This window comes from Hemitrygon akajei, chromosome 26 (genome assembly GCF_048418815.1).
Source record: "Hemitrygon akajei chromosome 26, sHemAka1.3, whole genome shotgun sequence".
NCBI lineage: Eukaryota > Metazoa > Chordata > Chondrichthyes > Myliobatiformes > Dasyatidae > Hemitrygon > Hemitrygon akajei.
This window is the reverse complement of record NC_133149.1, coordinates 34,117,046-34,134,532: the sequence shown is the minus strand read 5'-3', so window position 1 is coordinate 34,134,532 and position 17,487 is coordinate 34,117,046. Positions and strand designations below refer to the sequence as shown.

General features: G+C 41.3%; 1 protein-coding gene across 6 annotated transcripts in view; it reads left to right on the top strand.

Annotated features, from left to right (window-relative positions):
* The window catches only part of LOC140716840 (rho guanine nucleotide exchange factor 12-like), a 144,701-nt gene that overhangs the window by 50,059 nt on the left and 77,155 nt on the right, over positions 1 to 17,487 (top strand). For 3 of the 6 annotated variants that reach the window (XM_073029800.1, XM_073029799.1, XM_073029798.1), the window contains 9 exons: positions 1,098 to 1,160; positions 2,750 to 2,848; positions 3,038 to 3,087; positions 4,998 to 5,055; positions 9,368 to 9,564; positions 11,267 to 11,341; positions 11,843 to 11,962; positions 12,294 to 12,354; positions 14,075 to 14,160. In XM_073029800.1, the coding sequence (XP_072885901.1) occupies positions 1,098 to 1,160; positions 2,750 to 2,848; positions 3,038 to 3,087; positions 4,998 to 5,055; positions 9,368 to 9,564; positions 11,267 to 11,341; positions 11,843 to 11,962; positions 12,294 to 12,354; positions 14,075 to 14,160 (809 nt within the window). The remainder of the gene's footprint in view (positions 1 to 1,097; positions 1,161 to 2,749; positions 2,849 to 3,037; positions 3,088 to 4,997; positions 5,056 to 9,367; positions 9,565 to 11,266; positions 11,342 to 11,842; positions 11,963 to 12,293; positions 12,355 to 14,074; positions 14,161 to 17,487) is intronic. The other 3 variants (XM_073029803.1, XM_073029802.1, XM_073029801.1) reach the window with 1 other exon arrangement.

The window sequence follows — 17,487 nt, the reverse complement described above, 5'->3', positions numbered from 1 at the left end:
AAATAATGTGAAATCAGTAAGATATACTGAGACATTCTATCAGCACAAATTCAACTGGGGTCAGTTGTTTTAACTTTGATGGGTTGGGAAGTGGGGATTTTGGCTCGATCAGTTTTCTCGCATCTTATCCCCATAATCGTTGATTGATTCTGATGACAATATACTCTATCATGCATCAATGACATTTCCTTTCTGTGACTGTTCACCATTAGATATGATGATTGGATTCAGAGGCAAATTGAGCATAATTTGCTCTGAAGAGTGTTACTAAGGCAGAAGGGCTGGAGGTGATGTTATAGAAAGAAAGATGCTGAAGGAAAGAGGAATGTAGCTGTCTCTTCATATCATTTTGAGCAGAATAAGTGAGCACTTTTGCTCAGTAAATGGCTTCACTTTGGTTCAAACTGTGTTTTTCTCACACATGTCCCAAATCTATCAAGCAGCTGATGTTTACCTCACTATTTGAGATGTAGATGGTTGAAATACTTGATAAAGTCATCTTTTTGCAAATGTGCGGTATCTTGAATTGTACTAGTGATGGAGTATTCTGATGAGCAAGGATTTAAATGCGGCTGGATTTAAATTGTTATTGCCTTTGTTGATGGGACTGCTTTTCTGCGTGGTTTTAATGCTTGCAGCTGACTCGCTGCTCTTGCTTTGTGTAGTCATGGTATCTTGTGGATTCCCAAATCTGCCTTTCACAGTTAGTTTATCCAGCAAAATCAGCTGATAACCAAATTGTTATTTAACCTCTGCATTAACAGTTAGCTGGCTTATGTGTATCTAAATTGTATTGGAATGTACCTACCTGGTCTGCTGGGTCACTGGGGGATGTGCATCTACGTGTTACACCTATGCTATCAGCTTTTTGTGAGCATAATTCTTTTCATTTCTTAACCTTTCATGTATTGTACATTAACCCGGTTTGTCAAAGTTCCTCTCTCTGTACAAATAGAATTTGTAACTATGTGTTGATGTGCGTATGTGTATATTTGTATAACATTATCTGTGAGAAAAGCTGTGAATCTACATGTTTCCATACATTTCCCCACACCCTCGCCCTTTTTTCTCTTTTTTTAATTTCTGCTGTTATGCAGAGAGCTCGTCCAAACAAAAGAAGCCCAGATTCAATTGTGATGAGCATAAACGTGGGTCCTATGGTAAGCTGTGCAGCAGTCTGAGCCTTAGATTTTAGCTTGCTTGGTGCTGCTGACTGATTCTTTGTGCTTGTTGTAAGGAAAGCTGCTTTGGCATCTGATACTGGGTTGGGAGGGAGAATTTGTTTAAATTGTCCAACTGTCTTGCGTAACTGCTACCCACAGAACCCCAGCCCTGAGTCCAGATGTTGGCCAGACTTGCCTCTGAGGCATTAAATTCAGATTCTAAATCTACTTACAGTTTCAAGTCTTTGGATTCTAAAGAAAAAAAACTGACTTGTGTGTACTTGGTGACATCTTTTAACTTGTTAAGTCTTCAATGTGTTGGGGTAACAGATAAAAATGGAGTTCTTGTGGCTGTTCATCTCTGATCTTATTGGTAGCAGAGCGGGTTTGATGGGCTACAGGGCCTAATTCCGTTCTTATTTTGTGCTCTTATAAGTTCTTAATTGATCAAATCCAGTTCCCGTGTGTAATCCTTAAACGTTTAAACCTAACCATGTGCTGCTAGCACACTGCAACTTGTACTTGTGCTAACAGTGTAGCAGTACTGTTCAATTCTCAGTGTCAGTTTGTTGCAGAGGTTTCAATGCCAACTTTCTCCCTGAAGGACTTTTCAAAATAAATCCAGCTCTGCTTCTCTCACCTTTCTGATGCTTATGTGAGTACTTGGTCTGTGAAATGTTTAGGGAGGCTTTGCTACAATGGAAGGTCTAGCTGTGTTTGAATTGTTGATTCTTATAATAAACTTCATCACAGGATAAAAGTTCACTATACATAGTTTTATTTGTCTGTTCCAGTTTCTCATTGCAGTCAAAGTTTACTCTTTGATTTTTCTGGAGATTCAGATCTTTTTGTTGTTGTGCTGTTCTGAAGGTTGAGTTGTTAGTCAGTTCTTATTGGTATCCTATTCAGAACTGTTTGTGGACTGTTCTACAGTTTCAACCCCCATGAGTGGAAATTAATTTTAAAACGTTCATTGCTTGGAATTAAGGTAGAGAATGATGCAACTATTCAGAAATGGAGTTAATTAATGTTTCATTATTATTTTGAGCATTTTATATTTCAGGTTTGCAGCATCTGCAGTATCTTTTATTTTTGGGGTGAGGTGGGGGTTAGATTCCTCTAAGTTCCAAGCCTTAAATGCCTGAGTTGCAAAGTTGGAGACCTTGGGATCGAATTTTGACTTGATGCAGCAGCATGCAACATGCAACACTGAACAGGCAGCTCTCTTTGCATTTTACCTTTTCCTCCTACCCTCTTTCCCCATCCTCATCAAAATCAATTGATATTGTGATGCATAAAATGGAAAACTTGATGTTGCATGATTTATACTATGCAATTTAAATAAGTTTTCCCCGCTGTCGTTTCCTCACTATCATCCATGTGTGTACTTGTACATTCAATGGGCTGTTCGGACAAGGTAAATAGATCCACCTGTTGGGTAGGGCATGGTGGAAGGGCTGGGGGTGGGGTGCGGGTTGCTTTTTCATTTGAATATGTTTCATATTGGAGCCTTTCCAGGTTTCCTTTTATTTGCATTTTGATAAGTTACCAACAGACTGATTCCTGTTCATTTGCTTTCTGATCAGGTCTAGTTCAGCGCTGTGTCATAATCCAGAGAGATGAAAATGGGTTTGGCCTGACAGTCAGTGGGGATAATCCTGTGTTTGTCCAGTCCGTCAAAGAGGGTAATTTTATACACTTATTCTGCTGTTTAAAGTTTGATAGCTTCTCTGGCTGCTTCTTTTAGTTCTGTTCCCATTCTGCTAAATTCCATGTCGAAATGTCAATAAAGCATTTTGGTTTTCTGTGAAGCAGGAGTTGGAATATCGCCATTTAGTTCCATTTCTGACCAGCTCTCTGCGTTTGTATTACAGATGGAGCAGCCGTACGTGCCGGTGTGCAGCAGGGTGATAGAATCATTAAGGTAACGTACATCTTTCATTGGCATTGGTGGTTTGCAAGTTGAGTTATTCTGAGTGGGCATGGTTGTCAGTGGGAATTAATAATGTTCACCAGGTCAAAGTTGATTACCAGAAGTTGCATTTGTGGTTTGTCGCTCACTGACAGCCCTTCCCACTTGGGTGCTTGTGAACACTGTAGCTGGTGATAAATGCCCAGTAGAAACATGAGATTTTGTCAGTGTGCTTGATACTGTAAATTCCAAGTAATGAGTCTGACCATGCATCCTGCTGCAATTCTGTCATTCCACACATTATGCTATTGTGCTTCTCACTCACATTATAAAAGCATTAAGTTACTGGTTGAAATATAAGGTGATTAATTGCAGACATCCCACCCTGCAAAAACTCATTCAGGAAGGTAGCACCATCAATTTGCGGGAGACTCTTGGAACTTCCGGGAGAGGTGGGATGTCTGCAATAGAGTAGCTCCTTAGCAGCTAGCCAGCTAGTTTAAATAATGTTAGCTATGCTAATGAACAAATGACACCTGTTAAATTCACCTCAACATGCCTTTTACATTTTAACCCACCGTGGGCAATAGAAAAGTCACTTGCAAACAGTGCAGCGAGCAACACTGTCATTATTTTTGACCCTTATTAGGCAGGAGTAACCTTAGTGTAGTCTGGGGTGAAGTACGTTTTATATATTTTTTGGAACACTTCTGCCAAGGTGTGCTCTCTCGCTCTGAAAAAAATCGATTTCCGGGATATTGTATATAATTTGCGGGCCTCAGGGAGCCGCTATCAATATGCGGGAAAGGTGGGATGTCTTTAATTGTATCTGTAAATGTTGTCATAGCTACTTTATAACAACATCAGAAAATGGAAGAGTTTGTCAGGCCATGTGTTCACTTGCTAAATTCATGCTCATTCTTCTTGCTAAGTTATTGAGGTTACCAATGTTCTTTAAGCAGTAGACTGATTATTTATCAAAATGAAAATGCAATAAATACTCAACAGTTCTGGTAGAATTTGAAAAAAAAGTAGTGTTAAAATTTCAAGTCCATGATCAGTGGCTTATAATAGATGGATAGTTGAGTTGGCTTGCTTTATTACCATGGCCAGCCTGCTTTAACCTTAGCTTTTTGGGCCTCTCCTTTGCTGTGAGGTGGAATTTTTCCTGCCTTTCTCCCCAACACGACCTCTTCCCCAACTTGATGTGTGATGAGGTGGTCTCTGTCTACTTTCTCTTTAGTAGCTTTTTTGGAATCTTGTTCTTTGTTTTACTTATTTTCTGGAATAGTTCCACAATCATCCCTTTATCTTTTCTACTGGAAAGGTATTACAGACTACCCAATTCATCTTTCAGTCATTTATTTCTGAGTTTTGTAAATGTTATAGGATTTTGATCATCAGGATAGTTATTCTGTTAAAGTTTCACCTCTTCAAGTTGTAGTTAATTCGAGATTTTATTTTGTAATTTCCTTTAGTTTCAATAAAGCTTTCTGAAATCTGATAGTTATTAATGTCTAAATGAATTATTTATCAGTTGCATTGCATCAGCGTGCCTCGCAGGTATTGGTGCAAAGCTTTAGCACTGTAGCCGCACAACTCCAAGGATATAAGTTTCAATCTTCATGTTTCCTGTGTGGAGTTGTATGATTTCCTGTGGCTGTCTAGGTTTCCCTCATGTGGTCTCGTTTCCTCTCACGCCCCAAGGACACACTAATTTTATGTTAATTGGGTGTTGTCAATATAGGTAGCAGAAAAATCAAGGAGAATTAATGGGCCTGTGAAAGATAACAGGTTAGGGGGTAACATTTGGGTAAATTCATTTGGTGGTATTGCTCTGAAGCGGACATAGACAAAGTATTGACTGCTTTCTTCCTATGTTGTGAGGAATATGAAAAATGTCACTGGTGTTTTATTTGCAGGTTAATGGAACGTTGGTCACACATTCAAACCATGTGGAGGTGGTTCGATTAATTAAATGTAAGTGAGCACTAGCTGATAAAAAGTCTCCTAAAAACCGAGTACCATCTGTCATCCATAGGATGCAGAATTGAGCCACACAACATGAAATCTGTACGAGTAGATGTTTGTGACAACAGGTGAGGCTGCTCATCAGGCAGGGTGCAAATCGTTGAGGAGCCAACAAAATGAAGGAGAGGCATTGTTCCTCATGGAGTGGTTGTACGTCACGACGGCTGTACATCAGCATACTCCTCCCTTCTAGAAGTGTGTTGAAGTACTGTATGGGCATGCTGTACACCTTTAAAATTCCTTGTGTTTATTAGTGGTTATGATGTGGCATGGTGACACATTGTTCAGCTGTTGATTACTAGGTATAATAAGCCTTAGTTGCAGTGAAAGAGATAACTTAAAATAGCATCATATTATTGTGATATACAGTACTTGTTTTGAATTATGCCACAGTGTCTTTAATGTTCCAGTGACTGATACCAATCTAAAAGATGGCAAGGCTACTAGTAAAACATTTATCTTGGTATTGCCCCATTGTATAATGCAGTGCTCTCTGTGCCATGCCCATTCTAATGATGCAGTATTCTCTCAGACCTTTCCTGTCTAACATTGTGTGTTTTCTCAGCTCTACCATAAATCTTCAGAATCGTAGAGTCATGCAGCAGGGAAGCAAACTCTTTGGCCCAACTTTCGCCATGATGCCCACAGTATCCTCCCTGCTAGTCCCTGTTGCTGGCATTTGGCCCATGACCCTCCACGTACCTATCAAAATGCCTTTTAAATGTTGCCGTTGTACTCGCCTCGATCACTTCTTCTGGCATCTCATTCCAGGTTCTCACTAGTCTCTGTGTAAAGAAGTTCCCTCTCGGGGCTCTTAAATCAATCCCCTCTTATTTTGTATCTATGCCCTTGAGTTTTGGTCTCCCTAACCCTGGGAAAAAGACTGACTGTCCACCTTCAAAGGTTCATTTATTATCAAAATTTACAACTCTGAAATTCTCCCTACTCTGAATTCTGAAACCAAGAAAGAAAAGAAAGGCAGCATGATCATCAATGCCCAAATCCTCCCCTCCCCACACAAAAAAAGAACAAAAATGGAACAGGCACATCAACCTCAGATTCCTCATCCCCACACAAAAAAAACAAGCCAAACAGAGCAGGCACATTGACCCCGAAATCCCTCTTCCCTACACAAAAAAAAAGAAAGATCAGGTGAAAAACACAGAATATTAAAATAGAACTATGACTGAAAAAGGTCTATAGTCCAAGTCCATATCCAAAATGCAGAAAAACTGGGAAACAGCGGCAAGCTCTATCTTCTCTGGTAGCAGAGCGATTAAAAGGCAGGCAGTCAGCGCTTACCTTCTGCATTTGCCTCAATGTTTTAATCTCCCTCATTGCTTTAATTGGCGAAATGATAAAATAGGCTCTAGTCAGCATGGTTTCCTCAAGGGAAAATCTTGTCTGAAAAATTTGTTGGAATTTTTTGAAGAAATAGCAAGCAGGATAGACAAAGGAGAATTGGTTGATGTTGTGTACTTGGATTTTCAGAAGGCCTTTGACACAGTGCCACACATGAGGCTGCTTAACCGGCTATGAGTCCGTGTTATGACAGCAGAGATTCTAGCATGGATAAAGCAGTGGCTGATTGGCAGGAGGCAAAGAGCGGGAATAAAAGGAGCCTTTTCTGGCTGGCTGCCGGTGTCTAGTGGTGTTCCACAGGGATCTGTGTTGGGACCAATTCTTTTTACATTTATTGTCAATGATTTGGATAATGGCTTTTTGCAAAGTTTGCAGATGATATGAAGATAGATGGAGGGGCAGATAGTTCTGAGGAAGTAGAGAGGCTACAGAAGGACTTAGACAGATTAAGAGAATGGGCAAATAAATTGCAGAAGAATACAGTGTCAGGAAGTGTATGGTCATGCACTTTGGTAGAAGAAGTGAAAGGGTTGACTTTTCTAAGTGAAGAGAAAATACAAAAAAAAATGAGGTGCAAAGGGACTTGGGAGTCCTTGTGCAGGACCCCCTTAATGTTAATTTACAGGTTGAGTCTGTGGTGAGGAGGGCAAGTGCAATGTTAGCATTCATTTCAAGAGCACTAGAATATAAAAGCAAGGATGTAATGTTGAAACTTTATAAAGCACTGGTGAGTCCTCTCTTGGAGCTTGTGAACAGGTTTGGGCCCCTTATCTGAGAAAAGATGTGATGAAACTGGAGAGAGTTCGAAGGACGTTCACAAAAATGATTTCAGCATTGAATGACTTGTCATATGAAGAGTGTTTGATGGCTCTGGGCCTGTATTCACTAGAATTCAGAAAAATGAGAGGTGACCTCATTGAAACCTATCAAATGGTGAAAGACCTTGATAGAGTGAATGTGGAATAGATGTTCCCTATGGTGAAAGAGTCTTAGACCACTATGGTCTTGATAGTCTTTAGGAGAGGATCTAGTCTCTCATTGTCACCCTTTTTCTCTTCTTGTTTCTGAAGAATGTCTTGAGATTATCTTTACCCCTGACTGCCAAATCCATCTTATACCCTCTTTTTGTCCTCCTGATTTCCCTCTTAATCCTGCTCTTAAACTTTTTTAATGTTGGTCAATGGATTAATTTGTACCCAGCCGCCTAAAAGCAATATACACTTCCTTTTTCTTAACCAGGGATCTCTATCTTTTATCACCCAGAGTTCACTGAATTTGGTGTGCCTACCCTACATTCTAACAGTAACATGCTGCTCCTGGACTCTTGGTATGACCCTATTAAAAGCCTCCCACTTGCCAACTGTTTCTTTGCCTATAAATAGAGTTGCCCAGTTGAGCACAGCAAGATCCAAAGTCTAATACCCTCAAAGTTGTCCCTTCTTCAGTTCAGGACAGCAACCTATGGAACAGTTCTTTTTACGGAATTACTTTAAAACTAATAGGATTGCGGTCACTTGACCCAAAATCTCCCCTTGTCACTTGGTCAGCCTCATTCCCTAAGAGGAGGTCCAGCTCTGCTTCTTCCCAAGTAAGTTCCTTGATATATTGTATGAGGGAACTGTCATTAATGCACTGTTCAAATTCTGCCCCAGCCAGGTCCTTTGCACTTTGGATGGCCTGGTCGATACTAGAAAAATTGAAATCTTCCAGTAGCAATGCTCTGCCATTCTCACAACTATGTGCAATTTCTTGACAAATCTGCTCATGTTCCCGCTGACTATTGGGGTTTAGGTCTTTAATATAGTCATATTGAGGTGACCATTCCCTTTTTATTTTTAGATTTTCCCTCAATATGCCATCTAAGCGCTGTAGTTATGTCCTCCCTTATTAAAAAGACAGCTCACTCTCTTCTACTTTTTCCCCATCACATCTAAAACATTGGTGTCCCAGAACATTGAGCTACTAGTCCTGGCCAATACTCAGTTATGTTTCTAGTATGGACACAATATTCCAGTCTCTAGAGGTAATCTGTGCCCTCAGTTCAGCTGTCTTACCTGTTGGACTTGTATGCATTGAAATGGATACAGATTAAAGCAGTGCTCCTGTCTGCCCTTCAGCATAGATTTCCTACTCGTGTTCTGGAGAAGCAGATGAACTCAGCAGTATGACAGGGCTGAAGTATTAATTGAACTTTGCTGGCAAATGGACTATAACCACTGTGACTCAAGTCCTGATGACCTGCCTTAAGCGTATGCTCAATAACAAAGCTTGCCTTTGCAGATTTTTAAGATGACTGGCAGTGGTTGCAGATTTCCAGAATTACAGCTGTCATATGCGGTCCATACCAGGGCTCTGTGCCTTGGCACCTTCTTCATTTTGATGCAGGAAAGTAGTTAAGACCACAACCACTTCATTGGAAGTTCCTCAGTGAAGCAGCTGCAGAATTAGTGGTTAAACCATTGGGTGATATTTGTGATAAGGCAGTGTGGGTGTTTCTTTAAGATTAATTTTACACATTGTTCCTTGAACAGTTGATGAGCATTGCCTTTCATTGCCAATCAGAAAGTAACACTTGCATTGTGCAACGTCCTATAGAACTCTGAATATCTGAAAACTTTTACATCCATTGAAGTACATATGAGTGTGGTCGCCATTGTAAGAAACTGTCAATTTGTGCACAACAAAAATCCCCAAATGTTAATCAGATAATGACTTGGTAATCTGGTTCTTATCTGAATACACAACTTTGCCTGAACAGTTGTTTGCAATGCAAAGCAACTCACTTAGAGAATTGCGAAGGGCCATATAAGGTGCTCATTTGTTATAGCACCCTTGGATTGGCAGACTACTTGGTAACTACTTTTAGAAATTTGAACATTGTTTCACTTTCTATTACCAGCTGGGTCGTATGTGGCTCTCACAGTCCTAGGCCGCCCCCCTGGCTCTCCCCAGATTCCACTGACTTCTGCTGATGGAGATGCTGGGGGTATCTTTTTCCCTGGACAGCAAGGTCAGATGTCCCCAAATACAACTTTCTCTCTCCACTCTTCAAGCAGCAGCTGCCCCGAGAGGATCACAAGTCCCATGCCTGTGGCGGTGAGTGTGCAAAGCTGAAACTATTTCCATAGGTAGCCAATTTGCAGCACTACAGAAAATGTTTTTTCTCTCTGAACTGACTGGCATTAGTGCTCTCTGGTATTAACCCGTCTTTAGATTTCTGCAGGATTTGTGCTGTATTCTGTAGTAGACTTTGTCACATCTGTGTGTTCTTTGAGTGGCAGAATTACAATCACCTTTGACAATAGAACTGTATTCCTGACAGAGGTAGTTGTTAGTTAACAAGGGGAGATGGGACAAGTGATTATTAAACCCACAATCCTCCTTGCTTGCTGATGCCTCAATATTAACTGGCTGCCTCACAGTATAAAACCATGACCAATGTTTTCTTTCCCTCTAGTGGTGGAAATGGTGCTTCACCACTTGAGCAGTTGGTAGCTTGTAAAATTGAAATCTCCTTGAGTGGTGTTGATGTACGCCTATAGTGTCACTACTCTGCCAAATCACCAAGAATATTCAATTTCTGAGGGGTATTTGCATGAATTGCACATTTCAAGATTTATTCTAATTAGACCTAAACTTTGAGCTGCTTCTAAAGAGCTAAAAGGGTGAATATAGGTCCATAATCCCTTATTCGAAATTCTGAAATCCAAAAAGCTCCAAAAACCGAAGTTCTTTTCGCCAACGGCAGATGTCACTCAGGTGTGACGTGGCAGCACTAGCAGAGGCCGCCAGACGTCAGTTGTGGCTCAGCGCTCGTACTGGTTACGCGTGCATTTGCTGTTCGCTGATATTTTGTGTCACTGTTGACTTTGTGTTTAATTTCACTGTGAAAATGTCAAAAAGAGCTGCAGATACCCCTATTGGGTAACAATGAGAAAAAGAGAAGGAAGCATCTAACATTATCAATAACGCAGAAAGTGGAGTTATTGCAGAAGCTTGATCGTGGTGTGTCTGTGCGGCGTCTTACTGAAGAGTATGGTGTCGGAACTACCACTGTTTATGATTTAAAGAAACAGAAAGACAAGTTACTGAAGTTTTATAATGACAGTGATGTTCTACATTTATTCCAATAAGTCATTTACCATGTGTTTGATTCGGTTCGTTTGAAGCTGGATATTTTTATGTTTTGTTGAATGTTTTTGTTGGAAATAAAATATTTTGCTTGTCATTATTCCCCAAACAATACAGTATAACAACTATTTACATAGGATTTACATTGTATTAGGTATTATAAGTAATCTAGAGATGATTTAAAGCATACGGGAGGATGTGTGTAGGTCTGGAGCTCCGCCGGGTCCTAAAGTCCACCTGCATTGAGACAGGTTAAATAAGGGGCTTGAGCATACGTGTTTTTTGGTATCCGCGGGGGGTCCTGGAACCAATATGGAGGGATTCTGAATTCCAAAATGCAACTGGCCCCAAGGATTTCGGATAAGGGATTGTGGACCTATATTAAGCTTTCTTAACTTCTGTCTGTCAGTGGGTGTATATCTGGATATCTCTCGTTGTCAGTATCTCTTGTCTCTTTCCAGTGTCTTCTCGTTCCCTCCAAGTTTCTGTCTCTGCATTTTTCTCTCTCCCTCCCTCCTCTCTCCCTGTATATTTTCTCTGTGAATATCCTTGGTTTTCTGTTTCTGTTGCCTCTGCTGATTGTACTGTTTCCTGTTTTAATGTAAATTAGATACTTCCACCAAGTGTCCAGAATGGAATCTGACTTTCACTCACGTTCTTTTCACAGGAAGACAATATTGTGCATAACCAGAAGGTTGAGATTCTGAGGAACATGTTAGGCACTGAGTTACGACAGCTCGAGGTACGTCAAATTGTACCATTTACAACGAGAAAGCTGATTAAAAATGAAAGTCTGCTTCCCCATTTGGAATGTAGAAGTTGAGCAATCCTGTGCAATTTGACATTCACTCATTAAACTTATGATTTTGTCAGAAGTTATTCTTGCCCTGTGTCAGATTCTCACAGATTCTAATATTGGCCTCAAATGCTGTAGGCCTGGTACATGATAGATTACTTATTAACTAAAGCTTCCTTTACGAGTCCCATTGCAACAAAGAGGCCAGTCACATTGTCGCTTTGAGTTTGTTACCAGCTGTAAATAGTCCATCCTTCTGATAAGCATCTGCTGGAATGGTGGGGACTCTTCATTTGTGTGAGCACCTGTGTTCTCTCTAAATAATTTGAACTGTGTGTCGATTAATTCCACATGGGTTAAATAGACACAGAGGAATGTATTGCCTTCCAATGGACCTGATTTGTTAACTCACTTTTCAGTCTAAGTGTAATTGCTCTTTTCGAAAAGCAACTTAGGGAGAAGTACACGAGGAACCCATCACCACAGGTGCTTCGAGATCAGCAGGAGGTGGAGAAACACATTCAGCAACTTCAGGAACAACTTAGCAAAGCGACAGGCTCCTTACCGGTAAGACCTCCTTGTCCTGACTAAAGGAAGAACCACCTGTTACCTGCATCTATCTTCTTTAGTAAAATATCTTTGTGAAGTTATTAACTCTTGTGCTAGAATCTGTGTTCTGGCTCAAGAAGCATCTTATCCTTGCTCTATTGCTCTTGTTCATAAGTTTGTGTTACTCAAAGTTGTGTTACCATAATCCACAGCAATGCAACCAATCCATTCCCAGAATTCTTGCACAGTACGTGGAGAACCATGGCTTTGCCTTCATGTCATCTTCCCCCATCCTCCCCCTCCGACTCCTGTTCTCAATTTTCAAAGTACTTAATTTTATTTCCTTTAGGATGGCTCAAGTTCGATTCGACACTCGGAAACATTAGCTATTGTTGAAAGATCGACTGAAGGTAGGACCAACATTCCCTCTATAATGTTTTTTTTACAGCTGCGCGGACCATTGCTCTGAGCAGGAAATTGTTACCCAACCTAAAAACTGTGTGGCACTTTAAGTGTTTAAATGTTAAGAAAATTCCAGCTGTGTGGTAACAAAGGCTCTGTGTGCACGAGCATTTATTTCAGTTACTTCCCAGCCGTGCACCCATGCAGTTTGCAGGGAGGACTAAAATTTTGCTTAATCCTCAACTGAGAAATGACTGTTAAATCCGCCTAATTCTTGCCCCACACTCTCCTCGCTTCCAAATCTAAATCCCTATCTTGGATTTGTGGGCACGCATGGACTCTGGGAAACTGGCGTGTGTTCCAGTGGCTGTAATGGAGTGCAAACTGAGGACACTTAAGCAAGGTCCTTTCCACGTGAGATGCTGGGATGTGAGATTCTTATAACAGACGCAAAATGATCATTTTCCTTTGAACAAGTTACTCTTGTGCTAGTAGCCATGTTCTCTGTGTTTTAAGCCAGCCTTCAACTGATCCCTGAGCTTTAGCTCAGCAGAGGAAGGAATGTTGGAAAGTCTTACTTCTTACTTGTAACAATGAGTAGAAATCCAGAAAAATATCATGAATATGATCTCTCTAACAGCCACTTAATTTTTCTCATTTATTTTATTGATGCACACTCAAATAGTCATTTTCTTTCTCAGTGTCATCCTATAACACCATCAGCCCCCTTCTCCCTTCCCCACCCTCCAGTCTACTCAGATCCCTGATGTCTTATGGTCTTATATCTTCATAGTCCTCATTTCCTACTACATTTCCTTTCCTATACCATCCTTTGCTATACTTTGTATGTTTTATGGTCTTTCTGTCCTTCTCCCTGTCCCCATCACCCCCTTTTCCCTAAACCAACATCCAACTTTCCTGCTGTCCCCTGCTGTTGTTCCTCTTGCATTTTCTTAGTTTTTTTGTGCCTGGTACTTAGAATGGGACATTCAGTAAATTTATAGCTGTGTATGAAGTGGAGAATCGACCATGGCCATCACATCCAATCCCACTATTTTGTTCAGTCCTTGTATCCTTTAATAGTCCTGCTTATTTGTTCTTTAATTCACTTTCAAATGAGTTGTTGGGCTCTTGCTTAAGAATTGTTTAAGAGCCAGTCTCACATCTGACAATCCTCCCAGTGTTTAATAAACTCCTTTAATTATAATGTTTTGCTTTGTGAATCTCTGCCTTCTGTATTGCTATTTACTTGCTACTCTCCTGGTAACTTGTTTTGTTAATAAAATGCATTTGATCTGAAAGTAATTCACCAAATTGTTACAGAGCATAAGACCATTCATTCATCAGGTCTGCCAGCCCCTATTAAAGAACTTCTATGCCATCCTGTCCCATTCCACAAGCTCTTTCCCTATAGCTCAGCAAATAACTCTCTTAGCTCCTTATCTAATTCCCTTTCTAAATTTAGAAAGAGGAAAGAACTGAAATTCATCTGGAACCTGTGAATTACTGGGTGATGTATTTTCTGTTGAGTATTGTTAGTGGATTATGCCCAGTGGCTGCAAATTCTGCTGCTGAATTATTTCAGGTTTGATACACAACTTTCGAGGATCAATTAAGCCTGTTGTGGATTGAACTGTGCTCTTCAGGTAGCCAAGGAGAAGGGAATTGCCAGGAGATGGCTTATTGGCTTTTCTCTGGCTTTTGATTTTTTTCTCGTTTATTCACCAGACACAGGCGACTGGGAGCATGATCTTCCACCGCAGAATGAGAATACAGGATCCGATAGAAGCCGCATTTCATTTGGCCGTGCAGAGGTGAGCAGTGCTGGATCTAGATTCTAGTAAATTTTCAATCCTCCCTCAGTGTTAAACCAATTAATGTTCCAAAATTTTTTATATTCAATGAAAAATTATTTCAATTTTTCTTTGACTTGGCATTTTGCGAGAAGACTGTGGTTGAAATGAGCAACTTGTGCTGCTCTGCAGTCTGTCAAACCCTTCAGTATCTCAATGTAACAAAATTACACATCAGACAAGCACCAAATAATTTTATTGGGAGAAGCGCTGTTGACGTTTCGGGCTGAGACCCTTCATCGACAGCGTTTCTCCCTATAGGTGCTGCATTCCACCAGCATTTTGTGTGTGTTGCTTGAATTTCCAGCATCTGCAGATTTCATCGTGTTTACCAAATAATTTTATTGCTTGGATTTTAGAAATATCACACTGAGTTAAAATGCAATAGAAGAAAATTTGAACTTCATTTTCTTTCAGATCTTTTGCCAGTTGTCTTTTTTGGTGGAACCTTCATTGCTGTGCCAGAGATGTATTTTCAATCTCCATGCCAGCAGCCTGAGCTCAAAAATCTTGGCTGAATACTACAGTGTGGCACTAAGCAGATGTTGTACTGGCAGAAGTGCTTTCTTTCAGAGAAGATATTATGCAACTCTTTTGTTAGTTGCATTTATAAGACCTTGTGGTATTAAGGAATGAGGAACTGGCTAATGGTAATAAAGTCATGGTTTTTAAAAAAAAATAGGCAATTTTGGTTATCAGTGTTTCATCTGAAGATGGTATCTAGAAGGTTCTTTGGAAGTCAAGAATGAGATGTAATTATACAGTTTTATCATAGTAACGTACAAGTCGAGCAGGGTCAGCCTGTACTAGCAAGCAAGGCAGGTGAAATGAAGCAACAACTTGAGTACATGCTGTCCCTTTTATACTGTAAACTGGCCTAAATCAGTTTAGATAAGGAATTAGCAAAAAGGTACTGTGGAAGCCACAATTCAACTTTGTGGACAAACAGATAATTATACAAATATATAAGCAAGCATAAAGGAAGCTAAAACTACAAGGGAAAAGAAACAAAATCATTAATCTGAACCCTAATGCAGCATCACCTTGTTGTTTTGTTGGCCATTGCTATATATACATTGGCTAGTGCTTTCTGCCAAATACAGTGGTGCTAGAAAGTTTTGTGAACCCTGTAGAATTTTCTCTATTTCTGCATAAATATGACCTAAAATGTGATCAGATCTTCATGCAAGTCCTAAAACTAGATGAAGAGAACCCAATTAAATAATAATAATAATAATGGTAAGTACCTTATTGATCCCAAGTGGGAAATTATTTCATTACAGCAGTAATATTTAAAAACATGCAATATCTCTTCAGTTGTCTATTGAAATCCAGTGATGATGTCCACTCCTTTAACGGTGAGATCTTTGACTATACAGTCCTATCCTGGACCCACAAGTTCTATTGCAGGTGGGACATGTATATGTGGTAGTGGTGGTAACCATGGCTGCATTCTTCCTGGCTCTCTTCTGCTGTCTTCTGGTTGTTCTTTCCATCTCCAGAATACGAATCCGTCCCGACACAGCTGTCGCCAAGTGATATGGTCAGCAGCAACATCCTCCGGGTCCTCGGGTCTGATCTTGCACTTCCTTAAAGCATTCTTCATCTGATCCTTGACGCGCTTCTTCGGCCCTCCAGCTGAGCGTTGACCATGATGTAGCTGGCTGTATAACACTCTGCGGGGTAGCCGACATGGGGGCATCCTTATCACGTGCCCCAGCCACTGCAGCTGATGCTGGGTAGTCATGGCCTCAATACCTCTGCAGTTGGACTTTACAAGTATTTCAGTGTGAGGCACCCACTCACACCAGGTAATTCCCAGGATGCGCTGGAGGCAGCTTATGTGGAAGCGCTCCAAGGACTTGATGTAACTGCTGTAGGTTACCCAAGCTTCACAGCCATAAAGGAGGGTGGTGACACAGACCGCTTGGTATACGGCGACCTTTGTGGAGGGACGAAGGCGCCTGTTCTGAAAGACTCTACGCCGAAGTCTCCCAAAGGCAGCTGATGGCTGTTTAATGCGGCTCTGGATGTCGCCGTCAATGCCGCTATCCTCAGAGAGAATGCTCCCCAGATATTTGAAAGATGGCACTACAGACAGCTTTTCATCACCAACAGTGAAGGCAGGTAGGGTGGGTGGGACACTGGTACTGCACTGGCAAACCACTTCTGTCTTGGTGGTATTGACGGTCAGCCCCATCCTGCTGTACGCTCTCACTGCCACAGTGAGGACAGTCTGAAGATCCTCCGGGGTATGGGCCACAAGAGCACAGTCGTCTGCATACTGCAGCTCCAGGACCCGCTTACTAATGAGTTTGGTAGTTGCGTGGAGCCTCCTGATGTCAAAAAGGTTGCCATCTAATCTGATGTCCACTGCCACACCACCGCTGCTATCTTCAATCTCATTGTGGAGAAGCTTGGTAACACACAAGAGGAAGATGTTAAAGAGCACTGGTGCTAGCACACACCCCTGCCTCACCCCTGTACGTACAAGGAAGGGCTCGGACTCTTGTCCTTCTATGGTCATCCGAGCAGTTATCCCATCATGGAACTGGTGGAGGATGTTAACAAATTTGTTGGGACAGCCAAATCTGAGGAGGACATCCCATAAGAGGTCTCTTTGCACAGTGTTGAATGCTTTGGAGAGGTCGACAAAGGCCATAAACAGGTCCTGATGTTGCTCCCGGCGCTTTTCGTGAAGCTGCCAGGCTGTGAAGATCATGTCAATCGTGCTCCTGTTCTTCCTAAATCCACACTGCGATTCAGGCAACATTGACCCGGTGATGTTGCTGATGAGCCTCTGAAGCATCACCTTAGCCAGGACCTTTCCAGCAACAGAAAGGAATGATATACCCCTACTATACTGCCGCAGATGACCTTGACACCCTTGTACTTATAAATGACAATGATGTTTGCATTTCTCCATTGCTGTGGGATGTTCTTGTCAGTCCAGGCCTTAGTGATGTACTGGTAGAAGGTGCACATACACATGTACCCTCTGTTCTTCAGTAACTCAGCAGGGATATTGTCAGTGTCAGGGGACTTGTTGTTCTTGAGGGAATGGACAGCCGATAGAACCTCCTGGAAGGTTGGTGGTAGACTGAGGTGGTGGATAGGAGGAAGTTCAGGCAGTTCATCCAGGATGGTGGGGTCTGCGTCAGAATCCTGATTAAGCAGGGTGTTAAAATGCTCAGCCCACCGCAGCAGAATGGTATTCTGATTCTTCAGAAGTGTTAGACCATCTGCTGTTTTCAGGGGAGTAACGCATCGATTTATTGGGCTGTAGAT